We start from the raw sequence: 20877 nt of genomic DNA, 5'->3' as shown, positions 1-20877 counted from the left end.
GCTGTAATGTTCTATGTTCTATGTTCTATATATTACAAACAACAGAGGCCCCAGCACTAATTCTTGCGGAACACTGCTAATCACAGACCTCCAGTTAGAAAATTATCCTTACACGGCTACTCTCTGCTTCCCATACCCAAGCCATTTTGTATCCATCTTACCAGCTCACCTCGGATCCCATATTCCTTCACCTTCTTAATCAGTCTATCGTGAGGACAGGACAAAATTTACATCATCATCGCTGCCACAAGGATGTAAAGATGTAAGAAGATTATGGCATATACCAAGGGGTACACCTGGCTACAGCATTGCAACTACGCCGTCTGCAGTAAGCTTCATAGTGAGTTGAAATTCTAAGAATCCAGTTCACCATTTAACTCCATTAAGAAGCCTTGTGATGGTTTTGTAACTGCCTCCACCATCCTTTATTTCTGAAGAGGATGAAGACCCAACATCGCAGCTCAGACATTTTCGCTGTCTCTTTTCACCTCAATATTTATTAGCTGCGAGGAGTTGGGACACGTCTTCCCCATCTTCACCTCTCTCTAAGTTCTAAGGAGGACATGAGTTGTTTGCAAAAAGTCACGATTTTTGGAAGTGACAATTGCTGATGTTTTATTAGCTTTAATGCAACCTGTCATTGAGAAACACGGAATCAAAAAATTACTGCAAGAGGAGGCCATTCAACCCATTGAATCTATCCCCACTCTCCCAAGAGCAACCCACCTAGGCTCTGCCCTTGCCCTATCCCTATAACCCCACACATTTAGCCCTCTAATCCCCCTAACCAAAACTTTGAGTGCGGAACCAAATTCTGGTTGAATCCAGAATCTCTGGGCTAGGGACATTTTTTGAGGCTGGAAGACAACTAAAGTGCCCAAGGTTGGTAAGTTGAAATGATAGTAATGCTGAGTGAGGTTGGTCGACAAGAAGAATAGGAGGTTGGTGGCCGGATCCTCTGTGACAATTGCTGCCCATCGCTGTTATGGCTGATGGATTTTTCTATGTGTCTTCACATCGTGTACTGCCCCAACTCTGCAAGTGTTGCAGTCAATCTTCATTCACACGCCTGCCAAACCCCTCAAGCATTGAGCAGCAGTTATAACACTTCCAGTCATCCGGTCAACAGCCATATAGTTTCAAGCGTAACAAGCCAGTGTGGGTAAGAGACATTAAGGACAAAACTCTCCATTTAACTACAGTCTTACATGACTATCCACTTACCTGTTGGCACAGTAGGAAGACTCACAACACCAGGTTAAAATCCGATAGGTTTATTTGGTAGCACAAGCTTTCGGAGCACTGCTCCTTCAACAGGTGAGTGGAAGTTGGGTTCACAAACAAGGCATATTTAGACACAAATTCAATTACAAGATAATGAATGGAATGTGAGTCTTAACAGGTAATCAATTCTTTACAGGTACAGACAATGCGAGTGTAGAGAGGTTTAATCATAGGTTAAAGATCTCCCAATCACCTGATGAAGCAGCAGCATTCTGAAAGCTTATGCTACCAAATAAACCTGTTGGACTTTAACCTGTGAGACTTCTAACTATGCCTACCCCAGTCCAACAGCGGCATCTTCACATCATACTTACCTGTGGGAAAACAAATTTCATATTCCATTTGCCTCACTGCAGTTCAGGTCCAAAGTCAAGGCTGAGCCGATGCCAGCATTGAGCAGAGTTCAGGATGATTCCCATCCCATATTGTCATGGATTCCACTCCAACATCAATAGTTTTGAAATTAGGGATCGGCCAGCCGCCAGGAACAGAAGTCAACTACTTGTATTGTTTTCCTCAAGATCTGGGAATTAGGATGTTATCTCAAACAACAGGCACACGCATGCTGTTTCTGGATCTTATCTGTAGTCTCCCAGTAACAGTACTTGGCTTTAATTGGAATTAAAAGGGTAGGATCGAACGATTAGAGGGCAGCCACTCAAGCAAGTGTTTGACATGAAGTCACTGACTGTGGGTCATCAGCACAATGGAAAGTGAAAATGGAGCTATGATCAAAATAATGAGCAGTACAATGTAATATAGACACATGGTTCCTCACTCAGTAAGTCTCTAATCTTCAACACTCTGTCACATATATATGGAAATGAATGGCATCAGGAGCGCAAGATCAGGGCAAGTCAATCTGAATTGCTCTCCCGGATTCATGGTCATTTGTAGAGAGCAGTCAGGTACTTATCTGCAGCCTTCCTAAGCACCATGATGGCTCAGTGCTTAGGACTGTTGCCTCACAGTGGCAGGGACCTGGGTTCGATTCCAGCCTTGAGTGACTGGCTGTGTGGTGTTTGCATGTTCTCCTAGTGCCTGCATGGGTTTCTTCCAGTTACCTCCTACAGTCTAATGATGGTTTGGTGAATTGGCTACGCTAAATTGCCCCTTAGTGTCCAAAGATGTTTAGGTTAGATGGATTAACCATGGTAAGTGTTTGGGATTACAGGGAGAGGGCCTGGGTAAGAGTCGATGGGTCAAATGGCCCCCTTCTGCACTGTAGGGATTCTGTGACCTTTCCTGTTCCCATCTAATCTGGAAATGATCAGATTGGAGAGATGAGGCACAGTGGTGATGTCACTGGACTGGTAATCCAGATACCCAGGTTCTGGCGACACCAGGTTCAATTCCCACCAGGGCAGCTGGTAAAATTTAAATTCCATGAACTATTCTGCACTGATAGTCACCATCCCTGAGATCAACTATGATAATTATTGATTGTTTTTTTAAAAAACCGTCAGATTCATTCATATCCTTTAAAGAAGGAAATCTGCCATCCTTACCTGGTCTGGCCTATGTGTAACTGTAGACTCAGACCAATATGGTTGACTCTTAACAATCCTTTTCAATGGCGTAGCAAGCCACTCAGCTCAAGGCAATTAGGGATGGACAATAAAGATTCTCTTGTCATCTCTTGAAAGAATTTTAAAAATGAGCTTTTGGGGTACATTTTCTTACTAATTTTTCAAGTGAAACTACTGTCCAAGAGAGTCCATACAGTGCTCCAGTCTCATTCTCTGTATCCCTCTGTATAGTGGAATTCAACAACAACTTGCACTTAAATGGAACCTCACTGGAGATTAGAAGACTGAGAAGGGATCTCATAGAAACTTACAAAATTCTAACTGAATTGGACAGGGCAGGTTCAGAAATAATGCTCCCAATAGTGGGGGAGTCCGAAACGAGAGGTCATAGTTTGAGGGTAAGGGCTGAACCTTCTAGAACTGACATGAGGAGAGATTTCTTCACCCAGAGGGCAGTGAATCAATGGAATTCACTACCACATAATGTAGTTGAGGCCAAAACATTGTGTGATTTCAAGAAGAAATTAGATATAGCTCTTGGGGCTAAAGGGATCAAGGGATATGGGGGGGGGGGGAGGTGGGGAAGGGGTAATCAGGATATTGAATTTGATGATTTGTTATGATCAAAATGAATGGCCAAATTGCTTAAGCCTGCTTCTCGTTTCTATGTTTCTACATGAATACAGCAAACCATCTCATGGTGCTTCACAGCAATGTTAGAAGGTCTAAATGTGAACAGGCGTCAGAGGTGGAATGGAAGCTTCTTCCCTCACATTAATCTAAATCACCAAGCAGGAGGGATGACATGGTGGCACCATGGTTAGAACTGCTGCCTCACAGTGCCGGGGACACGGGTTCAATTCCAGTTTTGGGTGACTATATGTGGAGTTTTCACATTCTCCCTGTGTCTGCGTCGGATTCCTCCGGGTGCTCTGGTTTCCTCCCACAGTCTAAAGATGTGCAGGTTAGGTGAATTAACCATGCTAAATTGCCCCTTAGTGCCAGGGATAAATATGTGGTGTTACAGATATAGGGGTGAGGTGGGATTACAGTTGGTGCAGGCTCGATAGACTGAATGGCCTCCTTCTGCACAGTAGGATTCAATGATTCTAGAAAGAAGATACTTTCAGTGCAGGAGAGGATCCTTGAACTGTTTGGAAGTCATGCACGACCAGTGCCGATATATTTCTTCAATATTTTACATGGACGGCAAACTTACTGAGGCATCAGAGGCAGAAGCATTGATTGATTGATGTATTCTTTCCCTCGGTTACTATTTTTCCCTATCACCTGTCACGCTGTGTTCTCGCCACCTGATGCTTCAGTAAGCTTTGCCAACCCTTCCGAAATATTAAACAAATGTGAGACAGCAGGGCAGTTTCTAATCGCTCCAGGGCTCATCCTCGGCACTTAAATTTATCTTTCCTCAACGCTCCAATTGTTTCACTTTTGACTTTTCTCCCAATTCCAGCTTCTGCTCAAATTAATATTTATCAAGATGCCAGCAGTGAAGTGTCCCATTGCACCCTGCCTGACTCTCAGCCATATTGGAACTCTATGAAACACAAATCCAGGTAGCTTTCTTGGCGGGGGGAGAGCGGGGTGTTATCAGTCCTTGTGCCATCTGCAGCCCTCCCCGCTGACAGACATTGAGAAACAAATTAACTCTACAGTGGTTCTGCAACAGTAATTGCCGCATCTGCTAGATGAATTTTGTAAGTTTCTATGAGATCCCTTCTCAGCAAAACACCATTTTATTATCCATTTAAGCCAAAAATCGAGGGTATTGGGGCCACCAAACTCCAGAAGTTTCAGTTTCCCAATGGTAACTAACCCTACTTCCCGAAAATGGTTCCTTCGCCACTACCTTTTCATCGAATGATTCATACTGCCCGAAAATACAATGATTTCTGCCTCAGCGCATGTTGTTAACCAGATTAAAGCCTGGCATTATTTCTCCTGACTTCATAGAACAGAATCATAGAATCCCTGCAGTGCAGAAGGAGGCCATTCAGCCCATCTTGCCTGCACTGACAACAATCCCACCCAGGCCCCATCCCCGTAACCCCACATCTTTACCCTTACTTATCCCCCTGACATCCCCCTAACACTAAAGGGCAATTTTAGCATGGCCAATCAACCTAACCCACACATCTTTGGACTGTGGGAGAACACTGGAGCACCCAGAGGAAACCCACGCGGACATGAGGAGAATGTGCAAACTCTGCTCAGACAAGGCTGAAATTGAACCCTGGTCCCTGGGGCTGTAAGGCAGCAGTGCTAACTACTGTGCCACCCCAATTCTCAACATAATGGTACAATGTTGTCTGGCATAACACTACAGAACTGAAACTCACGGTAGAACTCCTATTCTCAGACACATTGCATCTGTGTGATTGGTTAAATGCCCTTTTCTGTGGCGCAGCTATTTCAACATTGACCAACATTGAGAAATGAAGTGCCAGGTTTTTGCAATTGAGCCGTCAATAATCTCAGCAGTTACTTTTACAATATATTTTTATACTTCCTCTGGGTACAATTATGATTGATACACTGAAAAAGGGAAAAAGAATATCAGTAACTACTGCTTGTGCAGATTAAGTGCCCCAGTCTTTCGATCTCATATGAGACATTTATTATCTGGAGGCACATGCAGTTTATCACTTAATATGGACAAATCTATCCAAATAGTGAAGGAAGATTCTTGCAATTATATACACTCCAAAGATGTGCAGGTTAGGTGGATTGGCTATGCTAAATTACCCCTTAGTGTCAGGTGGATTAGCAGGGTAAATACATGGTGTTAAGGGGATAGGGCTTAGGTGGGATTGTTTTTTATTAGTTTGTGAGACATGGGCATCGCTAGTTGGTCAGCATTTATTGTCCATCCCTAGTTGCTCTTGGACGACATTTTGGAACCAACCACATTAACTCTGGAGCTATATGCAGGCCTAATCAGGTAAGGATGCAGATTTCCTTCCCTAAAGGACATTAATGAACCAGATGGGTTTTTCTGTCGATCAGCAATAGTTTCATGGTCATCAGTAGATTCGGAATTCCAGATTTTTTTTTACTGAATTCAAATTCCATCCAGTGTTGGGATTCGAATCCGGGTCCCCAGAACCTGAGCTAAATTTCTGGATGAATAGTCCAGCAATAATATCACAAAGTCATTGCCTCTCCATGAAGGATTGTTGTCAGTGCAGGCTCGATGGGCTGAGTGGCCTTCTTCTGCACTGTGGGGATTCTGTGATTCTATTGTATGATTCTATGTTATTGCACCTCAGGATGTCCCAAAGCAGCTCAAAACAATTAAGAGCTCTGTGAAGAGTGTTGCTCTTGTAATGTAGGACAATATGGCAGCCAGTACAACTGCATAACCGGCAACAAAATAAATGACCAATTAAATTAAGATTGATGCTGCTAAAGAGCTGATGTTGACCAGAGCACCTGAGGAACTCCCCTCTGCTTTTCGAAAATATAGCGATGGGATATTGAGAGGGTGAAAGGGCCTTAATTTAATGGTTAATTATGCCTCACTCTCTCTGCACTGCACTGGAATAACTATTGCTTTTAGATTAACCAAATTAATAGCAAATACATATTGTCCATTTCTGACCACGTGAAACTTAAAACCATTGGCTTAACACCTTCAGAAGTGGATTTGAATCCAGCCTGCACAAATGGGGATAAAGGGTAGGATTTTCCAACCTTGCTCAAGTGAGATTGGAAAATTTCGCCCAACGTCAATGGACATTACCATTGTCCACCCCTTGCCTGTTCCCATTCTGTGGTGGGCGGGGTGATAAAATTCCGGCAAAAGTCTCCATTCATTCTCCGGAATATTACAGCCCCACCCACCATGGGAATCGGAGAGGGTGAGGGGCAGACAATGGGAAGGTCCATTGACCTCAGTCGGGATTTTATGGTTTCGGGATTAGCGAGGCCATAAAATCTCATTCATTGTCACTAGTTAAATTCCAACATCCAATGAATTAATCAGTTTTCAACGTACAGCATACAACAGGGCAAGACTTTGGCACGCTGACTTTCCAATCCCACCCATCCCGGAACAAAAAATTCCCATCCGAAGTCAATGGGACTTTTGCCCCTCCGTCGAATTCTCTGTCCCGCCCACGACAGTTCCCATGGTGTGCTGGACCAGAAAACTTAGGCCAGCTGCATTAATAAGCTTATTCAATTGGGTTAAAAGGATAGCTGGGATGATAATGCTGTAGTTACGGGGTGTGACTCCAACTTTGGGATTGAGATAAACTGAGCCAAAGAAATCTTTCCCATACAACTGTTGGACGTGACAACTGACTTGAATGTGTGTGTTAGCGATTCCATTTATAAAGGATCTTTAGTGTCAGTAAAATTGATATTAATGTAAAGAGAGATAAGAAGGCAGTCGTCAGTGTTTTGACCAAAGTCGGCTTTGAAGGAGCATTTGGAGCAAAGGAGAGGGGGTAAAGAGAGGGGGATACACTCGAAGCTTGACTCAGAGCAATAGAGACTTCCAGGATGAGTTAGGATTGAATGAGATGCAGAGGGAGAAGGGGTGAGATCCTGAAAGGAATTAAATGCAACAAAAGGGTGAGAAATTTAAATTAGAAGTTTTGAGGAGCATCAGTGAATGTCAAGGAGGACAGAGCTGACTGGAGGGGGGGATCATAGAGCAGGGCTGATGGGAGAAGGACCTGAGGGCAGGGCTAATGGGAGAAGGGCCTTAGGGAGCGACTAATGGGAGAAGGGCCTGAGGGTAAGGCAAATGGGAGAAAGTCCTTAGGGAAGGGCTGACAGGAGGAAGGCCTGAGGGCAGGGCTGATGGGAGAAGGGCCTGAGGGCAAGGCTAATGGGAGAAGGCCTTAGGGCAGGGCTGACGGGAGAAGGGCTGAGGGCAGGGCTAATGGGAGAAGGGCCTTAGGAAAGAGCTAACAGGAGGAAGGTCTTAGGGAAGGGCTGATGGGAGAAAGATGTTAGGATTTCCACCCATCCACTGCCCTCGTAGCGTGTTTTGCTGTGGCAGAGGTGACCGGCCATTGACCAGTGACTAGATCTTCCAGTTCTTCTGCTGTCAATGGGGTTTCTCATTGTTTGCACCCTCCTTCACTGGGGAACCTGTGGCAGGGGTGGGAGTGGGAGTGGGGGTGGGGGTGGGGGTGGGGATGGGGGTGGGGGTGGGGGTGCCAGTGGGACCAGAAAATCCTGCCCTTAGTGTAGGATAGGATGCAGGTGGATAAATACTGGACGCAAGTATTCGAAAAGCTTTTATTCTCTTGCGTAGCATTGCTCACCTTGTGCCTCGGAAAGCTCAGGTGCAAGCTGAAGCCATGAACGTTATTAACTTGTATGTTTATCTCTACTTTAAAATCTACTTTGATATTTGCAGGAAACAATCCAACAGTAACTGAAAACGAGAGCACAAAGGAGATTCCGAGCTACGTTTAACACTGGGACTGCTGAATCCACATTGGAGTTTGACTTTTCTATCCTACAACACACAAGGTTTTAGCTTTAAAACTGTGCATGTGGATGGTGATGACACAGATTGCTTATTGTAACTATTTGGATAAAAAAAAATCTTTTTTATTCCTTTAACAAAAAAAATGAAAAAAAAACAATTTTCTTGTAAATTAAACGAAAGAATGTGGTGGCTAGGTCCTAAAAATACATACAGTACATTCAATCTAAGGGGTAATACTGTTACACAAAAGAGCACACTTACTTGAACGAGGTATAGTATCGGACAGGATACTTTCCTACTTTTCCTTGGGCATTCATAGACATTGCAGTTCCTTCAGCTGGTCCACTGTCATACTGACAGGGGAGAGTCAACGATCAGGCAGTTTGATCTCCCAGGCTAAGGTAGTCAATGATCAGGGTAGCTGATGAGATTCAACCAAGGCGTCCCCTGATCCAAAGACAACTTGTCTGAGATGAAGCATTAGGTCGAGCCCAAGACGGGGTGGAGTGCCTCATTTTGTCAGCTTCGATCTTGTTTGTCCCTCTCATGGGATTGGATTCAGTTGGAATTTGCTATTTTTTGGATGGAATAAAAATTTGAAAATAAAAATGGCCCACCGTCAGATATTGAAGAATTTTAGCAGAGTAATAAATAGTGGGGAACTGTTTCCATTGGCAGGGAGTTTGGTTAGCACCAAGTGAAGGTTATTTGCTAAAGAACCACTCTGTTTTTAGTCAGTGATTTATGAAGGCCTAGAATGTATTGCCTGAAAGAGCAGTGGAGGCAAATCCAGTGGTAACTTTCAAAAGGGGGCTGTATATATACCTGAAAAAGAAAATTGTACAAGGCTAGAGGGAAAGTTTAGGGGAGTGGGATTAACTGGATAGCTCTTGCAGAGACATAATGGGCAGAATAGCCTCCCACTATGCTACATAATTCTTTGATTTCTCCAGTCATCAATGGTTTCAACACCGTCCAAACTCACAACCACTTCCAACTAGCAGGGCAAGGGCAGCAGATACATGGCAACATCACCACCTGCAAGTCCACCTCCAAGCTACTTGCCATCCTGACTTGGAAGTATATCGCCGTTCCTTCACTGGGTCAAAATCCTGGAATCCCCTCCCGAAAAGCATTGTGGGTCAGCCCACAGCACGTGGGCTGCAGTTTCAAAAAGGCCACTGCCACCACTTTCTCAAGGGCAACGAAGGGTGGGCAATGTACACTGGCCAGCCAGCAATGCCCATGTCCCATGAATAAATAACCCCACCCCCACTCCCCTCCAGCTGCCATAACTAAACTTTTATAAAGCATCCAGGGCATAATACACAGCACCATATATCAAAAAAGACAGGAGGAAAGACTAGGTTAATTAAGGAGTGGTGATTAAGAAAGAGGGGATATCCTTGGCTTTAAACACCTTGAAATTGACATCTACAGTCACACTCACAATACCTGGTCCTCAAAGCATACCTGCTCCCAGTCACACATATCACCTGAGTCAATTGTCAACACAAGTTGCCAAATTTCAGATGCCAATGTAACCAATCACAACCAGGTACTGGCTGCTCCGATCAAACAGCACAAGTTTGGCCAACTCTCAGAAACTTTTCCTTGGTGGCTCAGTAGTTAGTGCTTCTGCCTCACAGCGCTAGGGACCTGGGTTTGATTCCCAGCGTGGCTCACTATCTGTGGGGAGTTTGCACATTCTCCCTGTGTCTGCATGGGTTTCCTCTGGGTGCTCCGGTTTCCTCCCCTGAAAAAACGTGCTGGTTAGGTGCATTGACCCAAACAGGCACCGGAGTGTGGTGACTAGGGGAATTTCACAGTAACTTCATTACAGTGTTAATGTGAGCCTCACTTGCGACTAATAAATAAACTTACTTAAGCTTATTTTAATCACCGACACAATTCCAACGCATCCCCAAATCAGTGGCTCTCCTAATTACAGTCCTACCTTTCTGTGAGCAGCTCCTGCACCGTAGTGGCCATATGGATGCATTTGAATGACAACAGACCTTGATGAAGTATTACCTTTTAACCAAAGTGTACTGTAATATGCTGCATGCTTACAAGAAACTGCACCTAATGTACGCCACTGGTGTGCTCGGTTTTCTTGTTTCAGTTGCATATTGTATTGTTAAAAAGTATCAGTTACATTATAGATCAGCTCAGAGAATTAGACTCGAGTTTTCGTAAGAACAAGGAACGTTCAAACATCTGGGGTCTCTGTGTTTCACTAAGCTGTGCTCCTTTCAGTTCTGAGTCAGTCATATCAAAAGCTTGATCTTCAAGACACAACTGCAATACTTTAAGAGCAGAAAAAAAATAGATAGTTTGGAACCAGAAACATCATCTGAACATTAATACGAAGGAAGGATCCTAACGTGGCACTTTAACCCACAATGAAAACTAAATCATAACTTCTGGGTTGGTATGACAACCAAAATTGGATCAATAAGTGACAGGGTCAAAGGCAGAGAAAATCACACACATTTTCACAATAATTTTGAACTTCAAATGGGTATTTATTTGGTATAGGTACTAATTCACAAATGAGAAACACTAAGAAAAGATCTGGCTCTTAAAATGAAGGCTGAGGACTTTGGAGTTAGAGTATTTAATGCCTTTCTCTGATATTCCTCTCCAACAAAGATAAGGATTAACTCTTGCAGAACAGAAACTCAGATCACATTAAGCATTCTAACCCTATCCCACAGGGGCCAATCTGAAACAAAGCGGTATGAATTTATGAAAGACAACTAATTGGCAAAATAGTTGTAAGAACTGGATTAACAATGGAAAAAGATGTGGCACCATGATTGGTAGTTTCTGATGTAGGCTAGTGAAGAGATGAGGGATGCAATCCTTCAGCCTTTTCTCTTGCAACCACGTTTCTGCCCCCAATAGTCCATGACTGTGCAACGTTCTGGAGGCAATTCAAGGTGGATCGATACTTGAGAATGACAGAGTGTTTTCATTGACAAAGTGAAATTGCGTCTTCAATTCACACCTAACTTTAGCTCAAAATATGAGGCAGGTCAGTCAACATATGAACAGAGAAGAATAAACAGTGGAGAGAAACCTTTTTAAGTCTGCATCCTCCATCGAACAGTGTGAATATAGAATTGGGCCCAACTCTCCAACCCATTACCCATTGAGAAAATCAAGGACTTTATTTTAAGGAAGACATATTTCCAGTCAAGTGATGTTTCCCAATTCATAAAAATAAGTCAAGGAAGCCTCTATCTTAGATTAAAATACCAACACTTGCAACACGTGCAAGACAATATTGTTATTCATTTGTGTCCATAGATTATGATACACACACAAAACACTTCCTCAGTTTCTAGATCTCTGTGCGACTGAGAGTGACTGAATATTTTAAATTGCCTTTTCAAGCACAAACAGTGTAGATGAGATCACACTTCATATTACCACTGTCTTTGCACAATATCATTTTAGTTCCTGATAATGTACTTCCTTCCCCCCAAAAAACTAGATTGCGTCAATGTTCCTGACTTAAACCTAAAGGAATTTTTTTTCTGATTGGCAGTCAGTGACTAGTGGGATTCTGCAGGGAACTGTGCAAGAACCTCAACTGTTTACCTTATATATTAATAATATAGAAGAGGGAATTGAATATATTATCTCGAAATTTGCAAATGATACAAAGTTGGGTAGGGGGGGTAAACTGTGAGGAAGATGTAGAGATGCTTCAGCGTGATTTAGATAGACTGAGTGTGTGGGCATCTGCATGGCAGATACAGCACAATGTGGATAAATGTGAGGTTGTCCACTATAGTAGCAATAATAGGAAAACAGATTATTATTTGAATGGGTACAATTTGAGTGAGGTGAATACTCAACGAGACCTTGGAGTCCTCATGTATCAGGCACTGAAAGTAAGCACGCAGGTACAGCAGGCAAATGGTATGTTGGCCTTCATAGCGAGAGGATTTGAGTGTAGGGATAGGGATGTTTTGCTGCAATTGTGTAGGGCTTTGGTGAGGCCACAACTGGAGTATTGTGTGTAGTTTTGATGTCCTTATCTGAGGCAGGATATTCTTCTTACAGAGAGAGTACAGTAAAAGGTTTACCAGGCTGATTCCTGGGATGGCAGGTCTGTCATATGAGAAGAGATTAAATTGGCTAGGATTATACTCACAGGAGTTTAGAAGACTGAGAGAAGATCTCATTGAAACTTACAAAATTCTAACAAAGTTAGACCGGGTAGATTAAGAAAGAATGTTTCCAGTGGTGAGGGTCATAGTTTGAGAATAAGGTTCGTCTTTTAGAACTGAGGTGAGGACAAATTTCTTCACCCAGAGAGTGGTGAATGTGTGGAATTCACTACCACAGAAAGTAGTTGAGGCCAAAACGTTGTCTGATTTCAAGAAGAAATTAGATTTGGCTCTTGGGGCTAAAGGGGGTCAAGGGACATGGGGAGAAGGTGGGAGAAGGATACTGAATTTGACGATCAGCCATGATCAAAATGAATGGCAGAGCAGGCTCGAAGGGCCTACTCCTGCTGCTAGTTTTGATGTTTCTAAACCTGTGCTTAACTAACCTAAAGAAATTCTTCTGTTTTGTCTTAACACGTGAGGGGAATCCATTACTTGGTTGCATTGTGCACCCATCCCTCCTGCGCTAAATGATAAGCCTCATTATGTTAAAACAGGAATTTAAACTGGTAGGTCTATAACTGCGGCCAAGCACACTGTAGAATCTAGTGAATTGAGACATGAGTGAAATGGTGCGTACAGTTTATGGAGAGAAAAGGCTGAAGAAAATCTGCATGTTGTGTCTAATTAAATCAGCTGATCTATAGTCATTTCGAATCTGTTAAAAAGTTATATTATATGTACTTTTATACAAGAATTTGAATCTGTTATTAAAAAAATGAAAATGCACACGGATATGGTAATAAATCATACCTTTTGTATTACTGTAACTTATATCTTTGAACTGTGCAAAGCATTTGAGGACAACTGTAAAACATCAGGAAATTTTTTGCCATTGTCTTGACTGTTTTGCTAATATTGAAGGTAAGCTGATCCCTTATTGCCGTACTGCTGCAGTCTCCCAGAACACAAAAGAACACTCTCCTTGGCTTTAACTTTGCATGTGACGTGACGAGAATGTGTGAATCAGCAAGGATCCACAGTTACCAATTAGAAGCTTATGTTCCCCCTCAATCAATTTGAAGTGATAATGCTTTGATTTGATTTATTATTGTCACATGCACTGGGATAGAGTGAAAAGTGTTGTTTCTTGCGCGCTGTACAGGCAAACATACCATACATAAAGTACATAAGGGAAAAGGATAGGGTGCAGAATATCATGTTGCAGTTACAGATGGGGTGAAGGAGAAAGATCGGCTTAATGTATAATAGGACCATTCAAAAATCTGATGACAGCTGGGAAGAAGATATTCTTGAATCTGTTGGTATGTGTTTTCAGATTTTTTTTTATCTTTTTCCTAATGGAAGAAGGTGGAAGAGAGTAAATCTGGGGGGTGTGGGGTCCTTGATTATGGTGGCTGCTTTTCCAAGGCAGCAGGAAGTATAGGCAGAATGGGAAGCTGGTTTGCATGATGGACTGGGCTACATTCACAACCCTTTGTAGTTTCTTCCAGTCTTGGACAGAGCAGGAACCATACCAAGCTGTGATACATCTGGAAAGGATGCTTTTTATGGTGCATCTGTAAAAGTTGGTGAGAGTTGTCGTGGATATGCCAAATTTCTAGTCTCCTGAGAAAGTCAAGGGATTGGTGAGCTTTCTAATTATAGTATCTGCACGGGGAGACCAGGATAGATTGTTAGTGACCTGAACACTTAGAAACTTGAAGCTTTCGACCATCTCCACTTCATCCCCATTGATGTAGATAGGAGCATGTCCTCCACTGCTTTTCCTGTTGTCGCACTTGTGGAGTTGGCCAGAAATCTTGGCTGTTCAAAGTATGGCAGGAGGATTCTGCAGATGGCATTGGACCTACAGCATTTGAACACCACCTGCTCACGTGAAAGTGAAGTGCCTCACCGATGTCCACTGCCTTTGAATAGATCTGTGCATTGGGATATTCCCGATGCACAAGTTCAGTAGATAAATGTAATCTTATACTTGTGGCAGTGTTGACCTCCTGCAGAGCTCCCATGTGTACTTTGCCATTTCTTATCCCTGAACAGGCAGCTAATCATTTCAGCTTGCTTTCCCACCAGCCGCTGTATCAGTGGTACAAAACAGAAAAGTGGTCCACATCAGCGGGATATTGCATGCAGTGACTTGTCGTACTTGAATGTATGACATGCCCAAAAGTATTAAATAGAAAACCCTTTAGCAGAAGATTGTGTTAAACATCAACACCGTGTGATCCAGATCAGAATTTTGAAAGCGAGTTAGATTCTTCACTCTGACAGTGGTTGGGATGTGGAATAGACTGCCTGCTGTGATAGTGGCATCGGACACTTTAATAACTTTCAAGCGGTTATTGGATAGGCACATGGAGCACACCAGAATTATAGGGAGTGGGATAACTTGATCTTGCGATTGGACATAGCTTGGCACAACATTGAGGGATGAAGGGCCTGTACTGTGCTGTAATGTTCTATGTTCTAGAGGCTAATTCCTTCCCCTTGGTTCAGTGGCCATTGACAATTCCAATCTGAGCTAGCACATCAATTCCAAACACAATGACCCATAGACATGACTCAGAGTTAGTGAAGTTCAGAGGTCAAAGGGGGCAAGGGATCAGTGCGGCCAATCAAATTGAAAAGAAACAATGACATTGGCTTTAACTTCTACCACCTCACCCGGCATGGAATCAGTGGGGGCGAGGATCTGACAACGGAAATCTCCAATGATTTCAGGCAGGACTTTTTAGTCTTGCCCGAGGGGGACCATAAAATCCTGACTGTTGTTACTTAACTTACACAACTAATTGATCTCCCAATCATCAAAGCCAAGGTGAATGAGAATGCATTATTGCACATTTCACAGAGGCATTCACTCTGCATGGTGAGAATTGAAACATAATGAACAAAAAGATCTCATTTAGCCCTCTCATCTTCTATTCGATCTGTGCTGATGTGCCTCGCAATTTGATTTTCCCACCTTTGCTCTACATTTCATAACACCTACACAAAAATGTATCTCTCTCATTTCCAAATCTCCTGCCATCCACAGCCCTGAAAGCAATCTTAATAAATCAGATTCCACCTCATTCTATTTTGGAGTATGCATTCCCAACATTAATCAAAATCCAGTTACTTTACAAAGTTATTTGGAGTTGATCATTCTAATACGGTTTTGGAATAAGCTGAGACAACTCACTGTGGCAAACAAATAATTAAAGGGTTTCCTGATAAAAAGAACTACGGGGGGAGATTCTCCAATGCGCTGCTCACTGGTGGTGGAATTCTCTGGTCTTGCCACCGTCAATGGGATTTCCCATTGATATCACCCCACACCACCAGGAAACTCACAGGAGGGTGTGCACTGCCAGTGAGGCTGGAGAATCCTCCTGGCGTGAACAGCCGGAGAATCTCCCTTATATATACGAAGGGTCAAATGATCTCCCATCACCAGGGGCATGTTTAATAAAAATGAACACATCTACTCCTAACAATGCCCTATCTCCAGCTGAAGCCCTCCAGCCCCAGGACAGCTTACCCTCCCTCCCAATTGGCCCAGCTTTGCACACTCGCACTCCAAAAGTACTGCCCTGAATGTATCGCCCGCGAAAGGTTGCCCCTTTAAGAGGCCTTGCTACCGTAAGTGTCAATGGTTTGAAAGTACACATGCTATTTCAACAATTTGACATATTCAGCACTTACACACAAACACATCAGTGGGCAATCTGTGCGTTAAAGGATCTGTAAATATCACAGCACTGCTAGTGAGATGTAAAATATTCCGAGGCTCAAGTTGGCGTAATGAAATGATTGCATACTGATTGGCAGGTGCAGTGTAATATTAGAAGTTTCAATCTGGTTTATGTAACGCTGATGTTGGAACTAATTTCCCATGCGGATAGACCAAGGTGGCAATTCAGGAAGTATCAGAAGGCACAAATGCTGCAGGAGTCCTTTAATCTTCAGGTAATTGAATGACTGGGACCGTGACACTGCGAACATTAACAACTCAGAGCAATAGGTGCCCAGTGCAATAAGTTTCCAGTGTCAGCCATATCATTGCTGGGAATAGACCACACAAGAAAACAGGTTCTCCAAAATGGTGCGAAGAAAGGAAAGTGAAGAAAGAAGCACCTTAGGTCACACTTGCCCACAGGTTGTGTTGTTACTGTGGTATTTCAAAAGATCAACAGTACAGAAGGATGTTGGGGGGGTGGCGGGGGGGGGGGTGGTTAAACATAATAAAAATGAAAGGAGGCAGAATTAATGAGAGCAGACTTTTTTGATTCAATGTGATTTATTATTGTCACATGTAATAGCGTGCAGTGAGAAGTGTTGTTTCTTGCGCACTATACAGATAAAGCATACCGTTCATGAGAAGGAAAGGAAAGGGTGCAGAATGTAGTGTTACAGTCATAGCTAGGATGTAGAGAAAGATCAGCTTATTGTCTCTAGTTTCATTGCCTCAGAGAATCCTAGAAGGCAAGGGCTTTGATGTAATTTTGGGGATGTGACCCAAATAAAAATATACCCTTCCATTCGTTCGTCCATTCTTTGCTTGCAATTCCCTGAAATACCTAGCCATGCTTTGGCAGGCCTGCCATCTGCCAAAGGTTCCAAAGTTTAAAGGTTCACTTCAGTAACCAGTGTTTACGTCCCTTGAGAAAATTACCAGCAGCCGGGATGGAGCAGGGAATGAAACAATAACTGGAACAGCAACTTGAGGGCAACGGTTTATAAATTACACAGCAATCAATGCATTGAATTCTTAATTCCACACTCGTTAAAAATGACAGATCAAGATTTTATGGTCCGCAGCAAAACGCCATTAGGCACAACAGACCACTCCATTTCCATCCAGTTGTCTTTGTCAACCTATTAGTTTCCTTGCCAATATCTGTCCCGCGTCAATGTTACCCCCTCTGTGGTAAATAATTCTTTCTGAATTCCCCATTTGCTCCTCATTCTCAAATGGAGGTCAAAACCAAGGACCTATCTCGTTTAGTTATCGAGTGTTTTTTCTCTGTTAAGATGCTGTTTCTGGTTGAACACTGCAGCTGTACGGCCAAGTATCAGTGACTCTTTTGTTATATAGCGAATAAGATAATTGAATCCTGTTTTATAATGGTAGAGAAAATTAATCTGTCACCAGATTTTTTTAAATGGACGCTGCATAGGTGTACTTTTTAATTGATTTGTGTTAAACACCACCCTGTGCCAATAATCAGAGTGTGGTATTGTGCCTACTGCTGTGATACAGTGTTTTGCATTTGTCAAAGCTTTCCCTGGTTGTTTTGCAGCTTTAACCATCACCTGTATTTATTAAACAGGCCAAGACCCTACAAAGATGTCTGTCGCTGTGCACGAACCGCATTTCAATTAAAAGTAGAATTTTTTTTTAGTAAAACCTGCAGTGGAATACTTGCCGTCGTTACATTGCACTTTTATTTGATATGTGCACCGTGCCAAGGATATAACACTGTGACAAACATTGCGTTTGCTGCCTGTCTGAGGAACACAGCACTCCTAATTTCCAGACTTGCTTGAAACATTAAAGAGGGGACCGCTTGGCAGGACGCGTCCCAGCGCTCCTCCAGGTCCGGGAGTTCAAAGAGAAACTCGACAGATGGGAAGTTGGTATCCCTTCCCTCTGACCAGCTGCTAAAGTTGCAAGTGGAACCAGTTGGGCCAGTCTCAGAAGCACTGCGGTGGGGGTGGGAGGGGGCTTTGAAATATTAACAGGACACGGTGCCAATTTGACAGTCAACATACGAAACAAAATCCATTCGGGTTTGAGAGCGTGCGGAGACTCTGGTATTGTGCAGCCACAACGAGCCAGGGAAAGATGTGCAGCATAAGGTCAGCAAAAACATTAGAGGATGTTTACTAAAGATTACCACGAACCCATGGGCTGGCTTGTTCTTTTCTGAAACATATCCTCAGAGATGGTTTGTGCATAATTTATACCCAGCTATTTGGGGTACTTGCAGGCTATTTCTACAGTGCAAATTATTGAAAAAAAATTAAATGTATTTCTTTTAATGAAAAGAAGCAAACTCCCAACGTGTTAAAATACCCTGCCAAAAGTGTAAGCAGGTCTACAGTTTTTTTTATATTCTCGGAATGGGAGCACTGCTGACAAAGTTGGCATTTATTGCCCATCGGTGGAGATGGGTCGTCTCAAGCCATTCTAGTCCATGTGGTGAAGGTGCTCCCACAGTGCTGTGAGGTAGATGGTTCTGGAATTTTGATTCACTGGCAATGATGTAGAAGGTAAATCCACAATAAGCAACATTAATCTGTTGAATGCCAGTCCTCAGCACAATATGACCTCTTGTTGACTGGTTCCACTGATATATAACGAAAACAGCAGCAAAAGCAGAAGGAGGAGTGTGTTTGGTGTCATGTCAGGAACCAGCTCAAAATGGCCTCCAAATGACCTGAAGATATCAACTCACAGCAAATAAGGTATTCATATAAAACTGGCCAATCTGGTGCCCCAATGTTGCTTGCTGCACAGTGCTATAAGATCTTCTTACCTGGTCCAAACATTCTTGCCCTACTAATGATATCAATGGCATACAACTACTTGGATACTGTCCCATTAAATGTAGTACATTTTTATTAATAAACAACAGTACATACTCACAACACAGCAAGCTGGAGTTCACTTCAATGCTCAAGCTGCTGGCGAGTTCTCCATGTGCATCTTCAGTGTGGCTGACAAACTATTCTATCCACTACAGTAATGATGTTTTTGTGTCTATTTTTGGCTCTGGTCCTTGCCATTTAAGGTAATACTTGTTTTCCGTCCATTTAATTGATTTTTAGTTATATCAGGACCTTTTCCAGATGTCTGATGTCTTGGGCCTCTCATAAAGTGGCACAATGCCGCAGTGGTTAGCATTGCTGCCTTACAGCGCCAGGGAACAGGGTTCAGTTCACGCTTCGGGTCACTGTCTGTGTGGAGTTTGCACATTCTCCCCGTGTCTGCATAGGTTTCCCCTGGGTGTTCCAGTTTCCTCCCACAGTCCAAAGATGTGCAGGTTAGGTGGATTGGCCACACTAAGTTGCCCTTTAGTGTCCAAAAATGTGTAGGTTAGCCATGGTAAATGTGCAGGGTTATGGGAATAGGGTGGAGGGGAGGGCCTTGGTGGGATGCTCTTTTGGAGAATCGGTGCAGGCTCAATGGTCTGAATGTGGTTCTAAGATTCTAAGGTCGTGCTTGAAGAGAGATAACCTGAATTTTCTTTGTTATCTCTTACACTGTTGTCATGGGTACAGACAGACTCCTTTATTATGAGCATACAAGTGGTGAGGCATGGTTAAAGATAATTTACTTATCTTTTCATCAGCCATGTCTAAAGATCCTTAAAACGTCCTCAGATTTAAGTTAAAGTTTATTTATTAGTCACAAGTAAGGCTTACATTAATGCTGCAATGAAGTTACTGTGTAATTCACCGCCACGCTTTGGCGCCCGTTCAGGTCAATGCACCTAACCAGCACATCTTTCAGAATGTGAGACGAAACAGGAGGGCCCAGAGGAAATCCACGCAGACATGGGGAGAACGTGCAAACTCCATACAGACAGTGACCTAAGCCAGGAATCGAACGGGGGTCCCTGGCGCTATGAAGCAGCAGTGCTAACCACTGTGCTACCATGGCACCAGTTAGGCTGGTATAAAGCCAGTAATTGAAGCAGAGAATACACGCTGTGTGCTCTGCCTAGTTGAAGTTAAATTTGGCAGTGAGGTCCAAAAGCAGGTGTTCAGCGCAACATTATAACATTTGTTATAAAGGAACCATTGCAACTGTTTGAATGTTGGAGGCTGCCAGCAGGAGATTAGGCCTAAGTGATGATGCCTGGGTATTTGCTCCCAAAGCCCTAACTTTATATCCCAAAACAGCAGCATAATGAAATCAATTTCTTCCCCAAGGACACTTTAACCTCTGGAGCCTGAGTTCAAAGGCAGCAGAGATCAATAAGATAAAAAATCTTCATTGGCTAAAAGAATCCTATGGGTTTTGACAGCCTCAATTCAGTTCATCTTGGATGTGGACCTGCAGCGTAAAATTTAGGATTGATCACCAATCTCTTTCAGAAAGATGACAGAATGGCTGGCATAGAAAACAGAAAATAGGCCTTCGAGCCTCCTCCAACGTTCATTCTGATCATGGTTGACTCAAGTCAATAACCTGATCCCGCCTTTCCCCATGTCCTTTGACCCTCTTTGTCCCTATGCTACATCCAACTTCTTGAAAATCTACAATGTTTTGGCCTCAACTATGTGGTAGAGAATTCCACAGGCTCACCATGTCTGTGAACAAATTTCTCCTCATCTCTGGCAGGATTGACATATGAGAAGAGATTGAACCGGTTTGGTTTATATTCAGTGGAGTTTAGAAGAATGAGGGGGAGGACCTCACAGAAACCAATAAAATGCTAATGGGTTTGGACAGGGT

At 43.1% G+C, this 20877-nt stretch overlaps 1 protein-coding gene across 1 annotated transcript in view; it reads left to right on the top strand.

Annotated features, from left to right (window-relative positions):
- LOC145354481 (VPS10 domain-containing receptor SorCS3-like) overlaps positions 1–9478 on the top strand; it is a 1074210-nt gene extending 1064732 nt beyond the window's left edge. Inside the window, exon 27 of the mRNA XM_080205878.1 lies at positions 8206–9478. Within this exon, the coding sequence (XP_080062004.1) occupies positions 8206–8264 (59 nt within the window). The 3' untranslated portion in view covers positions 8265–9478. The remainder of the gene's footprint in view (positions 1–8205) is intronic.
- The last annotated feature ends 11399 nt before the right edge of the window (positions 9479–20877 follow it).

This window comes from Carcharhinus amblyrhynchos, chromosome 17 (assembly GCF_965287045.1).
Source record: "Carcharhinus amblyrhynchos chromosome 17, sCarAmb.v2.hapA, whole genome shotgun sequence".
In the NCBI taxonomy this organism is placed as follows: Eukaryota; Metazoa; Chordata; class Chondrichthyes; order Carcharhiniformes; family Carcharhinidae; genus Carcharhinus; species Carcharhinus amblyrhynchos.
Note: the sequence above shows the minus strand (reverse complement) of the source record. Positions and strands in the feature narration are given on the sequence as shown.